This window comes from Chiloscyllium punctatum, chromosome 11 (assembly GCF_047496795.1).
Source record: "Chiloscyllium punctatum isolate Juve2018m chromosome 11, sChiPun1.3, whole genome shotgun sequence".
Lineage (NCBI taxonomy): Eukaryota > Metazoa > Chordata > Chondrichthyes > Orectolobiformes > Hemiscylliidae > Chiloscyllium > Chiloscyllium punctatum.
The window spans coordinates 25,250,571-25,267,002 of record NC_092749.1 but is presented as its reverse complement, the minus strand read 5'-3'; the positions used below and the strand labels follow the sequence as shown (position 1 = coordinate 25,267,002).

Sequence of the window (16,432 nt, the reverse complement as noted above, 5' to 3'; positions counted from 1 at the left end):
TCACAGGATAGCCCTGTCAGCTCAAGGATCAATCTAGTGAACCTTGTGTCATTTGTTTCATTGCAAGTATATCATTCTTCCAATATGGAGACCAGTATTGCACAGTATTATAGATAGGTCCTGTACAATTATAGCAAGGCTTTTTTATTTGTATACTCCAATCCACCTGCCTTTCTATTTACTCACTGTACCTGCAAGATGTGCAATTCTTTTATGAGGAAGCCCAAGTCTCTCTGAACATCAGCTTTTATAAGTTTCAAGCCTTTTACAATTATTCTGTTTTTCTCTTATTATGACCAAAATGAATAAGCCCACACTTCCCCATGTTGTACTCCATTTGCCATCTTGTATCACTTAACCTGTCTTAATTTCTTTGCAGTCTGTGTCCTTCTTACACTTGATGTTCCCACCTAGCTTTGAATCATCAGCAAATTTACATCCACCACTCTGCCTCTATGTGCAAGTCATTACAGGGCAATTATGAATAGCTGAGTCTCTCCCACTGACCCGTCCAGCACTCCAGCAAGCCATGATCTACCAACTCAAGATTTAATCCATGTTTTCAAAATCATGAAGCCTTTTGATAGAGTAGATCGGGAGAAACTTGTCTACTGGCAGGGAGCTGTCAGACCAGAGGACACAGATATAAAAGATTGAGGGGGAAAGTTAAGGATTTTAAAAAAAAAATCATTCTTATCATAGAATCCCTACAGTGTGGAAATAGACCTTTTGGAACAACAAGTCCACATCAACCCTCTGAAGAGTAGCCCACCCAGACCCATTCCCCTACCCTACACATCCCTGAACACTATGGACAATTTAGCACCTCTAATTCACCTAACCTACACATCTTTGGACTGTGGGAGGAAACCAGAGCAAACCCACACAGACACAGGGAGAATGTGCAAACTCCACACAGACAGTCACCCAAGGCTGGAATCAGGTCCCTGGCACTGTGAGGCAACAGTGCTAGCCACTGAGCCACTGTGCTCATTCTTGAGCTGTAAGCAGTTCAGTCAAAACCACCATTTATTACCCATCTGTAACTGCCCTTGAGAAGGTGGTGGGTTGTGAACCGCCTACTTCAGCCGCTCCAATGGGCAATATATGTTAGCCTAGCCAGTGGCAACACCTTTGATGAATGGATAAAAATAGTCCATGTGCTGTAGGGACACAGAGAGTGCTGTTAGGGGAGACTTGCATGAATTTGTCCATGTAACAGTTGAGGATTGGTGATATAGTGCCGAGTCAGAATGGTGTGTGACTTGGAGAGCTTGTTCCCCTGTGTCTAATGCTGTTGTTTCTCTAGGTGTTAGGGATGTGGGTTTTAGAAGGTGCTGAAGGAATCTTGGCGGGTTGCTATAGTTTATCCATCAGTGGGTGCACACTATAACCATTCTGCACTAGTGTTGGTGACAACAAATGTGAAACATTACTGATCAAATGGGCTGCTTTACCCTGGATGATGCCAAGCCCCTTGAGTATTGTTGGAGCTGCACCCATGCAGACAAGTGGGAAGTGTTCCATTACACTCCTGATGTGTGCATCTTAGATGCTGGACAGGACTTGAGGAATCAGGGGGTGAATTATTCCCAGCCTCTGAACAGCTCCTGTAGTCACTGGCTGGTCCTCTTCAGTTATTGGTCAGTGGTACACCCCCTGGATGTTAATGGGAGGGAATCTATTGAGGATCAGACTGTTGACTGCAAGGGGAGATGGTTAGCTTCTCTCTAAATAGAGATTATTTGTCAGCTCTTGGAAAGATTAGTCCAATTCTCTTGCTCTTTCCCGAGTGGGCGGCATGGTGGCACAGTGGTTAGCACTGCTGCCTCACAGCGCCAGAGACCCGGGTTCAATTCCCGTCTCAGGCGACTGACTGTGTGGAGTTTGCATATTCTCCCCGTGTCTGCGTGGGTTTCCACCGGGTGCTCCAGTTTCCTCCCACAGTGCAAAAGTGTGCAGGTTAGGTGAATTGGCCATCCTAAATTGCCCGTAGTGTAAGGTGCAGGGTAAATGTAGGGGAATGGGGCTGGGTGGGTGCGCTTTGACGGGTCGGTGTGGGCTTGTTGGGCCAAAGGGCCTGTTTCCACACTGTTAGTAATCTAATCTGTAAAAAATACAATGTTTTCCTTCTCAACTGTGTTTCCAATTTCCATTTAGAAGTTACACTTCAATCTGCTTTCATCATTCCTCCAGACAGCACGCTCACAATTATATAACAAAACAAAGAACTGCAGATGCAAATCTCAAACAAAACAGAAATTGCTGGAGAAACTCAGTAGGTCTTTGGCAATGCTCCCCTGAAGAACTATTTTAAAAATTGTTCTGGGATTTGGATATGAAAGAACAGAAACTAACATGGTCATTCTAAAAGATGAGATAGCAAACAGTCCAGGTATTTTACAATATATAATTTCAGCTGCATCAGTTGTAAATTTTTGCGATAAATTCTGTGCCTTACGATTTTACACTCCACAACCACCTGATGAAGGAGCAATGCTGCAAAAGCTAGTGCTTCCAAATAAACCTGTTGGACTACAACCTGGTGTTGTGTGATTTTTAACTTTGTCCACCCCAGTCCTACACCGGCTCCTCCAAACCCAAAACATAAAGTCTTTTTTCTCTCCATATTCACAGCAACTTGGTAAAAATGTTAAAAATTAAAAATCAGCTCCATAGCTCATACATCAGAGAACAGTCCCTTCGACCATCAAGTCTCTACTGTCACTGTACTCCTCTGTGATTCTTTTGGCATTTTCAAGCTGTCAAGCAGATTTTGGTCGAAACAGAAACTTGGCAGAACATGTGAATATGAAATGTTCTTCAGACTTTCAACGCTCTGTATGAATAAATTCTTCTTGGCATTTAATTGTTCCTGTAAAGCTCTGAAACAACTTAAAGCATTTGAAAGGTTACAGAGAGCAGTGAATTTCCTCCATAAAGTGAGGATCCTCTGGGAGAGCAATGAAATACTCCGCTTTCAGCACTTTCATTACCTGAATCATTAGATGTACGTTTAGTCATCGATATGCTTCTCTCATTGTGTGACTTCTTCTGCTGCATATTCATCACTAACACTGCAATAACCTCCAACTTCAGTGAATATACAAGCTGCAAAGCTACATAATGTGAGCTAAAATTTCCTTGCGTTATTTTTTTTTCAATTGTGAGCTTTGTTTTTGATTATTTGCCTGGACCTGTAGCTGCGCCTTGCTAATGTTTGGATATTGAGCACAACATTTGACAAACCAGTCAGTACTGATTTTCCTATGGTATCCCTTTCAAACATCCTCCGCGTCGATGTGAAACCAACCAGTGAGACTTGGCGGGTTGAGTGGAAAGCTGGTAGGAGCGATGGAGGTCTCAAGTCAAACAGCTAATGTAAGCAGAAATCTTAGTAATTGGTGAGGGAAGGGGATATGGAAGAAGTTGTGTGCTTATTATAGAGCAGAAAATGATTTGCTGTGTCTCCAAGGGTGTAGAACACTCGATGGGTTCGGGTGTTATTCAAAACTGACACAGTCTCCTCACTCATACACCTTAAGATGCCATCGTGACACCTTGACTGCACCCCTTCTCTCTTCATCTTGTAATGAAGTGGCTTTCTCTGAAAAATGCCTGTGTGTGCTCTTTCATTGACCATGAATTGGGAAATGCAGCATCATACATGCTAAATTCTGCATGAGGAAAGAATGCACTAATTTTAGTTCACAGCAGCTGCTTCTCATTTTTGATTAGCTCATTGCTAGATTTATCTGGTAGCTGACTGAGAGTTTCACGGTCCAGATTAAGCCCTTTGTGAAAATAAAGACAGATTTTCCACACTTTTGCTCCATCAAGAAGCCCTAGCAAAACTGGCGTGAACGGGGATCAGGGGAAAAGCTCTCCGCTGATTGAAGTCATGCTTGGCACAAAGCTGGGTGGTTGTGAATGTTGGAGGTCAATCATCTCAGTCACAGGGCATCACTGCAGGAGCGGTGGAAAGGATGGTGTGTTCAGCCCACCCACCTTCAGCTGCTGCATTAATGACCTTCTACCCCTCGCCCCCATCATAACGCCCGATGTGGGGATGTTTGCCAATGATTGGACAATATTCAGCATCATTCACAGTTCCTCAGAGACTGAAGAAGTCTGTGTCCACATCCTGCATCAGCTGGACAGTTTCAGGCCTGGTCTGTTAAGTGCTGAAAATGTATTGCTGGAAAAGCGCAGCAGGTCAGGCAGCATCCAAGGAACAGGAGAATCGACGTTTCGGGCATAAGCCCTTCTTCAGGAATTTCCTGAAGAAGGGCTTATGCCCGAAATGTCGATTCTCCTGTTCCTTGGATGCTGCCTGACCTGCTGCGCTTTTCCAGCAACACATTTTCAGCTCTGATCTCCAGCATCTGCAGTCCTCACTTTCTCCTGGGCTGTTAAGTGTCAAGTAACATTCATATTACACAAGTGCCCGGCAATAGCCATCTCAAACAAGAGAGAATCTAGCCATCACCCATGACATTCAATGGCTAATCACTAACTCACCCACGATCAACATCCTGCGATTGACCAGAAGCTGAACTGGACCAACCATATAAATAGCTACATGAGCAGGTCAGAGGCTAGTAATCCTGCAGTAATTAATTTACCTCCTGACTCTCCAGTAACTGTCCACCAAATACAGGTACAAGTCACAGTGTGATGGAATGTTCTTCATCTGTCTGGATGGGTGCACTTAAGAAGTTTGAAACCATCCAAGGCGAAGCAGCCTGCTTGATTGACATCTCATCCATTACCTTCACTTCCTTTGCTGCTAATGCTCTGCAGTAGAAATATGTTCCATCTACAAGGTACAGTGTATCAACTTACCCGGATCGTTCAAAGCACCTTACAAATCGGTGACCTCTACCACTTAGAAAAGCAAGGTCAGCAGATACATGGGAGCATCACTACCTGCAAGTCTCCCTTGAAGCCACACACTATCCTCACTTGGAAATAAATCACCGTTCCTTCACTGTGGCTCGAATTCCCTCTCTGTGTGTGTCCTTAGACCACTGCAGTATTTGAGAGGTTAGCTCACCATCACCTCTCTCAACCATTTGGGCACAGATTGTAGCTGATGTTTCAGGAGACTTTTCTGACTGTTTGTGGAGCAGGTTTCAGACGCTAGTGGGGTTTGTACAACAATCTCCCCATTGAATCAGGGGGAGGTGGAGCAGGCTTTTCTGGGGGGAGTTTCTCTCGGGTTCTTATGCTTCACTCTGACACAGTCATTGTGGTGGTACATGTGGGACTTTTGTTGACTTGCAGAGGACTTTGCTGTCACACACTCACTGCTGTCGTAGGGGAAGAGTGGTGGAGGCTGAGCTGGTGCACCTGACATTGGGATGTCATCGACAGTGGCAACTTCTTGGGAGAGGCGGCTCCCAAGGTGTGGGAAATGCTGAATATGTTCGAAGATCTTACCTTTTAACACATGGGAGCGGAGTATTTCACTGACCAGTCTCGTGGGTTTATATGATTTTTCTTTGATGACATTCAAGGACAGACTGAGTCTCCATTTTGCAGTATTGAAGGGACTGAGAGTAGCTTGCACACTTGGTGCAGAGTGAGCAGTTATCTGTGTGCAGGAGGTCATCTGTGTCACAGTCTGACAGTGGTTACTCACCTCACTGATGATCAGCAGCCCTTTGGTGAGAGTATTAAATGCTGCCAAGGTGGGAGCCTCTAACCTCAGTCACCTCCGTGCCAAAGTGATGGCAAGGGAGGGAAACTGGGGAGAAATATTGACTGACAAAGAACGAGAACAACATGGGTGATAATTACTGAGGTGACAGCCGAGTGGTATTATCGCTGCACTATTAATCTAGAGACACAGGTAATATTCTGGGGACCTGGTTTTGAATCCTACCATGGCAGATGGTGATAATTGACTTCAATTCGGGACCTAAAAGGTAGTTTAATATGGTTATAAAAACTATCTGGTTCCACTAATGCCCCTTAGAGAAGGAAACCTGCCACCAACGTCTGTGACTCCAGACCCACAGAAAGGTGGGTAGACTCTGAACTGCTGCCTTCTGAAATGGCTGAGCAAGCCATGGAACTGGCCAAACCAGCAGAAATGACAATGGCCAACGCAGTCCTATCAAACTCTCTTTACTGACATCTGGAGGCTTGTTGGGTGAGCTATCCCACAGAGAGGTGAAGCAACAATCTGACGTAGTCATTCTCATAGAATCAGACCTGACAGAGAATGTCCCAGACACCACCATCACCATCCCTATCCCTGGGTGATGCCATTCCCAACTGGCTGGATAATCCAGCAGATTTGAGCTTGTGGTCATTACCTGGGCATTGGAGAGCCTCTCCTCTTCGTGGAGTCTGTGTTGCTGTCGCCGACTGGGTTGGGGAGAACGCTGGAGCTGGAGACTCCAAGCCACAAGAGTGAAGGCATGTTCTTGCCAATCCTAACCAGGCTGGATCCTATTAGTTTGATTTCTGCTGTTCAGGTCAATGAGAGTGCCTGTGTTGTGGTGCCCTTATGATCCTCTCCATACCTCTGCAGCACCAGCCACTCTGGGCTGGCCTCCTGAACCTGTTGAGGCTGGTGGGTGATGTCAAGAGCCGGTCGAAGATCTGCAGAGGCTGGAAACCTGAAACCGAAACAGAAATGGCTAGAGAAACGCGGCAGGTCTAGCAGCATCTGTGGAGAGAAAGCAGAGTTAAACATTTAAGATCCAGTGTCCCTTCTTCAGAACTAGTAATAGCTCAGAAAAGGTGGTATGTATGAAGACAGGGGTAGTAAAGGATTAAGCAATAGAGGGAGATAGAGCCCAGAGGGAGCGAGAGACCATTAGGCTAAAGTAGGGATGGATACTCCAACTTGTCCATCCCTTTGTTTGCCTCACTGTCTTTCCCTTGCCCCAGGCTCCATCTCTCTACAAATGCTGCGAGACCTGCTGAGTTTCTCCAGTAATTTCTGTTTTAGATTCACTGAAGGCTCTTAATTGGGTGGTGAGCTCACAGGCTGCCAATCAGAAGGCTAGCTCCAGAAAGGTTGCTTTGCCAGCCTTGTTTGAGGCAAGTGTCCGGCCTGGCACCCTCCTTACATTCCCACATGGGGAGCCTGAAGCAAATGGTCATGGAGGGAGAAGTTGTGGTTCTTTACCTTGGGGAAGAGAAGCTTGCGAAAAGTCTTGGTAGAAGTCTTCAAAATCATCACGGGTCTGTACAGCAACGATACAGAGAAACTGTTCCCAGTCATGAAAGGACCAGGAGCAAGAGGGCACTGATTTAAACTAAAAAGAAAGCAAGATGAGAAGAAGCTTTTTTCACGTAACGAGTAGTTGGAGGCTGGAATGTACTGCCTCAGAGAAGGATAGAGGTAGATTGAGTTAAGGCATCCACAAGTTGATCAAGCTGTCATTTTAAAAAGAACAATAAGCAGAGTTCTCGGGAGAAGCAGAATTGGAAGGAGAATAGTCCTAAGGGAAATGATGATTTAGAGAGCTGATACAGACACAATGGGCTGAATGGCCTGTGACACTGTAATGGTTCTGTGGATCTTCAGTGAGTGAAAACCCCCGATGCAGATGATGCACAGAGATTTTTGACCTTTCTGGTCAAAAGTGCTTCAGCGAGTTTGTATTGAATCTTGTTGGTGCTTTACACAATTCTGAAATAGTTACAAGATACACACACACTCTGACTCTCATACCCACACTCTCACAATCATACTCACGCACACTCAGAATCACACACAGCCTGACACACTCTCACACTCACGTACACTCACACATACATGTTCAATCAGTCACTTCACTCAGACTCACACACGCTGACACTTATTCGTACATACACACATATACACATAAAGAACACACACTCACCATTGCACACAAACGCACATGCAAACACATTTGCACACATTCACACAAACATACATGAGCGTGCTCATTCACTTGCACACGAACACACATACACTCACACCCGCACACATACTCACACACAAATACACATGCACACGCTCATTCATGCACGCACACAAACATGCGCACACACACACGTACACATGTGCACGTTCACACACAGACACATTCTTGAGCATTTACTTCATCTAGAAGAAAATCATTACTGACTCTTCCAGAAACCAATTTCTGTTGCCAAGTTATAGCTGCTTTGATGATAAAGTCACTGGGAAATAATTGCTCTGAGCTGGAAGAGTTTTGGCAACAGCAATTTCAGCAGGAACTTAGGGTGAAGGGTGGGAGGTTTTGGGGAGAGAGAATCGGGAGTAAGATCCCCCAACCTTTATGGTGGTTTTTGTCCTTCGATATGTGTGCCTGAGAAATAATTCTGCTTAAACGATGGGAAGTCCCTCTAAATGTAACTGAAATGTTCTTTCGTCACCTGGGTCAGTTTAAACAGGAGCAGCTTATATTTTGAAGACAAATTTTACTGCTGTCAGCAGAGGAAGGGAAGGTCATGACCTTTCTGGTCAAAAGAGCATCAGCGAGTTTACTTAAGTAATCTTTCAGAAATCATGGTATTATTATTATGGGTCATTAATATAAATGGCCCTTTGAAATGTGTGTTTATGATTATCTGGCTGCAGTCAGGATTATTGCCTTTTTGATTTGATAAGTGCCTTTGGTCTCATTAAAAACCTTGTAGTTAAACGGTAGGAATGCCAAATGAGGGAACTCGAGACTATCTTGAACTGCATCGAACCCTCTCAGTGAAGGGAAGTACACTGTGCTCATTAATTTCAGAGAAAAATTCTGCAAAATGTGGCATTTGAGTGGACATTTGTGCATCCAAGTTTGTGAACCAAAAGCAGCCTTAAGTTTTGTTGCATTTACCATCCACAAGACGGGACTCTGAGCAAAACAGTGGAGCCACAAACCCCTGCATTGCGATTTCAAGCTGGTTTATTCTTACTGATTGTGAAGCGACCTCGGGCACTCACCACTTTTGCTGCGCATTGATTATGAACGCATCCCGTCAGCCAAAACAATTTGGAAAAATCCTCGTCATTACCCAGATTTAATGAATAATAAGCCCATCAATAATTTACTGAAATTAAGGGCCAATGCTACAATCAAGGGTCATTGAAGAGAGTCTTAATTTGCGTCACTGAAAAATTTAATGAGCACTAGGAACAAACAAGCACTCCCCTCTGTCACAGACATTAAATGTAATCCTACTTTTCCCAGAAATTCACTTTAAAATTTGCAGACAGAACCAAGTTTGGCCATAAAGTGAACTGTGAAAAAGATAGTAATAGACCTCAAGAGACCGTATTTTGTTGGCATCAGCAGCATAAGGTAAATTAAGTTTAATACAAATAAGTTGCTGCAGAAAAACAGTGACCTGGGGCATATGTGCACGTATAGCTGGAGGTGGTTAAAGTGATTTAGCATGCGTTTCTGCACATTACTAAGAGAGGCAAAAAGACAGAAGGGTGTAACAGCTTAACCAAAGTCATGCCTGGAGCCCCGATTCTGGAAGTGCTGTTCTGTGGGATTTAGATGCTTGCAAAAAAGGCCTGAATCTATCAGGGTTCTTTTGGAGGTATCCACTGGGAAAGGTCAGACATCTGTGGAGAGAAGTCAAGTAGCCCTTTGGGATTGTTAACAGTATTTAGGAATGTGCGTAAGAAGTGGGTAAGCCCTATCAAGCTGGGCAGAGGTGGATACTGCAGATGCTGGGGATTAGAGTCAAGATTAGAGCGGTGCTGGAAATGCACAGCAGGTCAGGCAGCATCCGAAGAACAGGAAAGTTGACATTTAGGGCAAAAGCCCTTCATCAGGAATGTGGCTGGGAGCCTCAGATGTGGAGAGAGAAATGGGAGGTGGATGGAGCTGGGCTGAAGGTGATAGGTCAGAGAAGAGGGTGGAGTGGATAGGTGGGAAGGAAGATTGACAGATGGGACAGGTCATGAGGACGGATGAGAACCTTCTGCTTTGGGATCCTTCAACCCCATGGCATCAATGTGGAACCATCGCCACTCCCTTACCACCCAATGCCTGGAGGAAGAAGGCCTCATCTTCTTCCTCGGGCCCTTCCAACCCCATGGCAAGAATGTGGACTTCACCAGTTCCCTCATCCTCATTTCCCCTCTCCCCCCCCCCCCCCCCCCCCCCCACCTTACCCCAGTTCCAACCTTCCAGCTCAGCACCATCTAATGACCTGTCTCACCTGTCAATCTTCCTTCTACCTATCTGCTCCACCTTCCTCTCAGACCTATCACCATTACCCCCACTTCCATTCACCTACTGAACTCTCAGCTATCTTTTCCCCATCCCCACCCCACTCACATTTAACTCTCCATTCCTGAGGCTCCCAACCTCATTCCTGATGAAGGGCTTTTGCCCGAAACGTCAATTTTCCAGCTCTGTCAAGCTGTCAAGTCATTTAAAATCCCAAACTCTTCCACTTTTTGAAAAAAAAAATTCCAGTCTGCAGTTGAAAAAATAAGTTAGTGGAGCTAGTCTGGTGCTTGTTGACATCAGCATCAGCTTGAGGACTTCCACACCCTTTCATTATCACAGCGGTTAGCCTGTAAGCTCACTGTTTGATTAATAAATGAAAGTGTTTACAAAGAGATTAGCTTTGTTTGATGTGGTGCTATGAATACAAATATTTGTTTTGCTAGGGATTAATTATTTGAAAGATATTTTAATTTTGTGGTACTTGAAAGGGTTTTATATATATATATATATATATATATGATCAATCAAACTTTAAAAATATATAGGGGCATTTTCAATAGACACTTAGTACTTAACTTCATCTTGCCATGGCTTCACCTTGCCCATAGTGTACTATGGAGGGTATAAAGGTAAAGAGTTGGTGGGGGGGGGGAAGGCATGGGTTGATGTGAGTTAGCGATATGTTGGTGCACAAGCTATAACAGCTCATCCAGATGACTGGGGATTCATAGTTATGCTTGAGTTGGCATTAAGTTTGCATGGGTACTATAAAGGGCAATGGAGGCAGGTAAAGTGTCACAGATAGTATAGATGGTATGAGTGACCATGGAGAATGGGTGGGAGGGCATCAGCTGGCGTTATTTGGCATGCCTATGGAGTGTGAGAGTTAGAGGAATTTTTTCTTGTTATTATTTTTATTGTAACTGGGACAAGGTCCAGGCCATGATGCCAGGTCTTTTGAAGAGCTCATCTTGGCACCCAGCAGCCCATGCAGCTGGCCTCTGGCTCCTGTACGCGTTGTGTCCAATTCTGATTGGTGCAACAATTCAGGAAAAGATGTGAAAGATTTAGGAAGAGTGTGGCGAACATTTGTGAGGGTGGTTCCAGGACCGAAGGAGTTTCAGTTTCTGTCAATAGGTTTGAGAAGGTGGCGTCATTAGAGAACAGAAGGTTGAGAGGAAATTTGACAGCTGTTCAAAATCATGTGGTGTTTGGTCAGAGAGAGAGAGAGAGAGAGAGAGTGATAGACGGAAAGAGAGTGAAACATTCCCATTGTTGAAAGGGTCTGGAACCAGGGACACAAATTTAAGATTAGATTAGATTAGATTCCCTGCAGTGTGGAAACAGGCCCTTCTGCCCGAGTCCACACCGACCCTCCGAAGAGCAACCCACCCAGACTCATTCCCATACATTTACCCTGATTAATGCACCTAACACTATGGGTAATTTAGCGTGGCCAATTCACCTAACCTGCACATCTTTGGACTGTGGGAGGAAACTGGAGCACCCGGAGGAAACCCATGCAGACACGGGGACAATGTGCAAACTCCACACTGACAGTTGCCCGAGGTGGGAATTGAATCTGGGTCCCTGGCACTGTGAGGCAGCAGTGCTAACCATATGAGGGAATTCCCTGATAAGATAGTGGGTGGTTAGGATCTAGAACTCAGAGCCCGAGAGTATCATTAAGCAGCTGGAAACAGGAGTTTTGCAGGATGCTGAGTTTTCCTGCAGAAAGCTGATCTGGTTACGGTGGGCACATGGTCTTCCCCTGTGCTGCAGCCGTCTTGTGATTCTTATTTTATACAGGCGACAAAAAAATTGCCAGTAATCCCAAGAAAGCTTTACGCGGGGAAATAAGGTCATTTTCTTTCATTTTACAGTTTGCTTTTGGAGATGACAAACTGGATTGGTATTTGAGAACTCCAACAGAGTGAGAGACTTGCCAATCACATGGATGGCCCTGAATTAAATCATGAGGTGATGAGGGATTTTGAAGCATTGGATTCAGATTTAAAAATTCTGACATCCCCATCTGCACAGTCTCCTCCAGCCTCTGGCACCGCTTGAGGTTCTAGCCTCTGGAGCATCCTGTATTTTAATTGTGATGCTATTGGTGGTCATGCCTTGAGTTGCCAAGGTTCTCAGTTCTGAAATTGCCTCCCTAAAGCTCTCTGTCTTTCCACATCTCTTCCTCCTTAAAAACACAACTTCAAATCTGCCTGGTTGACTAAACTTGTTGCAGCCTGGTCCATATTGCCTTGTGTGATCTGATGGTAGTTCTCCTTGAAGCACTTTGGGACATAATACCATGTTAAGGATGTTTGCGAAATGCATTTTATTGTTTCTTACTTAAAATGGCAATTCTTGTCCAAAGATGGATGCCAGCTCATTATTTGGTGCGGACTTGTCCAGAGTACCTTGGATATTACACAAAAAGTGAAGAATGCATAACAGCTTTTATACTGAGCTGTTGCCCAAGTAGGGACTGGTTACGAGAAACTTGTTCAGGAACTTAGCACAAGCAAGCTAGTGGTGACTTCAAGGCAGACAAAATACGTGGAAGTGTTGAAGGCTTAGAAACTAGCAATTTTAGGTAATGTAATAAGCCCAAGGAGAGGAACCGACTTGTACTTTCTTGTAAATCTTCATTAAAATGGAATTGAGTTCAACAGTGCTTTTTTATTTAACTTGATTTAGTATAAATGACAATTCTTATATATTCAGGAATTTCTGTCTGAATAGCTTTCCATAAATCAGTGCTCGCTCACTGTTTATGCTGTTGCTTTCACCGCAGTGTGACTCAGACATGAATCTGTTCTCGCCATGCTGAAACGTGCTGTGCCAGCCTAAAAGGTGCCAGAAATATAGTTCATCCGAGCCAAGCTATGCAAGCATTTGGAAGGATGATAAGTTCAGGACTGAAATTGTCTACAATTTTATTTTCCTGCTGCATGAGTGATTATTAGAGTGAAAACCGGTCCATAATTATGAGGCTGCCCCTGCTTTTCGAAATGATGGAATTTGTCAAACACAGGGAGGGAGACAGTAAAGTGAGATTGTTGCACAGAAGTTTTCGTTTTCCAGTATTTTCTAACCAGTTTTGTCCAGCTATCAAATGGCTGCTCTTTCTTTCCAAAATCTAAAATGGCACCAAAGTTCCATGCCTCAATTTATACCAAATTGGTAAATTATTTGCTAGGTAGCTATTTTTCCCAGTCTGACTCCACTTACAATTATACAGAAAAACAAAGGAATGCCAGGAAGTGGTAGGCTGGAGCCTGGAAGCCAATATCACAAGCTTCTTTTTCCTGGTTCTTAGTGCCAATGAAGCAGGAGAAACCACATACGATTTATGACAAACACTTTGTGGGGGAACGAAGGAGTACTTAGAATGCATCAACAAAATTGCAACGGTGTAGCGGTGGGATTCCAATATTCGCTTCTGTGGATGGTTAAAATTTCTCCATTCCCACCAAGTTATGCAGCGGTTGTTGATGCCACATTAATGGTGTCATTGCCAGTCCTAGATGCCCACTTATATACTACTTCTTGTTTTGTAGATATCAATGAATGCCAACTCCAAGGGGTGTGCTTACATGGAGAATGCCTGAATACCCTGGGCAGCTATAGGTGCACATGCCAGCCTGGGTTTGTTCCAGGTCCTGCACAATCTGCCTGTGTCCGTAAGTAATGTTTACCACAACCTTTCCAGGACCTGTTTGGAACTGGGTCCCTAGGCCCCTGAAAATTTCAAGCCAATGCACATGCATTTCCAAAGTTGGGTTTCTGTAAAGTATTAGAAACATGTTCATCAGAGGCCGGTTGCCTAATCTCAGCTGAATAGAAAATCAAAAATGATTCACAGTCCGTCCCTGAAGATCAAGGTGTCTCTTGGTCATGGAACATTGCCGCACCCATTAGGGAAAATCACTAGGATCACAGAATCCCTACAGTGTGGAAACAGGCCATTTGGCCCCAAAAGTCCAAACTGACCCTCCGAAGAGTATCCCACCCAGACCCATTCCCCTATCCTATTTCCCATGACTTAACCTACACACCCCTGAATACAATGGGCAATTTAGCATGGCCAATTCACCTGACCTGCACACCTTTGAACTGTGGGAGGAAACCGAAGCACCCGAAGGAAACCCACGCAGACACAGGGAGAATGTGCAAACTCCACACAAACAATCACCCGAAGCTGGAATCGAACCCAGCAGTGAGGCAGCAGTGCTAACCACTGAGCCACCGTGCCACCCCAAGGATATATAAATGGGACTCTGGGTCAGGGGTGGACTGATGTGGAGAGTGAAATTCTTTTTGCAGGAAGGCGAAGTGGATGGGAACATTTTGTAGGAAGTCAGTGGAATAGAAAATGGAACAAGGCCTATGTTAAGAGCGACATTTGTGACCCAATCCCATTTTACATCTCCACAAAGGTTAAATCTGTTTCTGAAGAGTTGGCTCACTCTTTGAAGGGCAGTCCTAATTTTCACATCTCATTCATATCTGTACAAAAAAACAAATTTTTTCTGCACTGACTTGGAAGATAGACATTGGTTAAATCTTGATACATCACATTTCTAAAAAATGTATTCTACAAGAAAGTATTCTTCGTGATAGACCAGCAGTTATTCTGATGCCACAGTCAGATAACAAGAGGTTTTCAGCTTCTCCAACTTGCTGGGTGTATTGTAGTTAATAATGTTGGTCATTTCCTGACCACAGTTTGGTTAGATTTGGTATTTGGAAAAGGACAGAGATAAATCAGAAGTAAAAGTCTTTTTTTAACTTGGGGAGGGTAAATATTATAAATCCAAGGAATAATTTGCCTGAGGTGGACTGGGCAGGACTGCTAAAGGGTAAATCAGTGATAAACCAGAGGGAGGTGCGAAAAACTGAGATCCTTATGGCACAAAGCAGACATGCCCCCTTCAAAAATAAATATGGGACTACCAAATCTGGACGTCCTGCCCCACCAACTCCTCTGGAAAAATACAGGGGAAGATTAAACAGTAAAAGGAAGCTTATGATAGTCACAAAAAACTCAACACTGCAAATAGCCTAGAGGAGTATCGAAAGTACAGGGAACAAGTGAAAAAAAAGTAAATCAAAGAGATGGCATGAAAAATGTGAGCAAAATAAAGGAAAACTCAAAGATGTTTTATCAGTATTTAAGGAGCAAACCGATAGATAAGGAAGAAGTGGAACCTATCAGAGATTAGGAAGGGAACGTGTGTGAAGCTGCAGAGGGTATGGGAAGAATTTTAAATGAATTTTTTATCGCTGTATTCACAAAAGAAAGGGATGATGTGGATATAGTAATCCAAGAGGAGCAGTGTGAAATATTGGACAAAATAATCATAACGAGAGAAGATGTGTTCAAGGAGTTGGAATCCCTGAAAGTGGATAAGTTACCAGGGCTGGATGGGTTGTTCCCTTGGATGTTGAAGGGGGTCAGGGAGGAAATAGCAGATGCTCTGTAAAAATATTTTCCAATCCTCACCAGACACTGAGATCCTTATGGCACAAAGCAGACATGCCCCCTTCAAAAATAAATATGGGACTACCAAATCTGGACCTCCTGCCCCACTGGAGAAATGTAAATGTGCTTTTTTTTTTAAAAAGGGCACAGAGGAAATGCCAAACTCTTATAGGCGAGATAGTCTTATTTCAGTGGTGGGCAAATTGTTAGAATCAGTCCTGAGAGATTGGGTAAACTGTCAGTTAGAAAGGCATGGTCTAGTCAGGGATAGTCAGCATGGCTTTGTTAAGGGAATGTCGTGCCTTTATATATTAAGTTGAATTCTTTGACAAAGTGACAAGGAGAATTGATGAGGGTTGTGCATTGGATGATATCTGTATGGATTTTAATAAGGCATTTGTTAGGATCCCATATGGCAGACTGGTCAAAAAAGCAAAAGTCCATCGAATTGGATCCAAAGTTGGCTCAGTGACAGGAAACAAAGGGGAATGGTCGATGGTTGCCTTTCCAAGCAGAAAGCTGTATCCGGTTGTGTTCCTCAGGGCCCAGTGCTGGGCCCCTGCTGTTTTATACTATTCATGATTTGGATTTGAACATGGGGGGCCATACTTGGGAAATATGCAGATAACACAAAATTGGCCGTGTAGTGGATAGTGTGGCGGAGAGCTGTAAGCTCCAAACTAATTGTGGAATGGGAAGGAAAATGGCTGATGGAATTCAGCTCTGATGAGGTAATGCATTCCAGAAGGTCAAA

At 44.1% G+C, this 16,432-nt stretch overlaps 1 protein-coding gene across 5 annotated transcripts in view; it reads left to right on the top strand.

Annotated features, from left to right (window-relative positions):
- The window catches only part of ltbp1 (latent transforming growth factor beta binding protein 1), a 349,362-nt gene that overhangs the window by 168,462 nt on the left and 164,468 nt on the right, over positions 1-16,432 (top strand). For 3 of the 5 annotated variants that reach the window (XM_072580504.1, XM_072580506.1, XM_072580507.1), the window contains exon 10: positions 13,754-13,876. The exons of the other annotated variants lie outside the window; for them this stretch is intronic. In XM_072580504.1, coding sequence (XP_072436605.1) covers positions 13,754-13,876 — 123 coding nt within the window. The remainder of the gene's footprint in view (positions 1-13,753; positions 13,877-16,432) is intronic. 5 annotated transcript variants of the gene reach the window in all.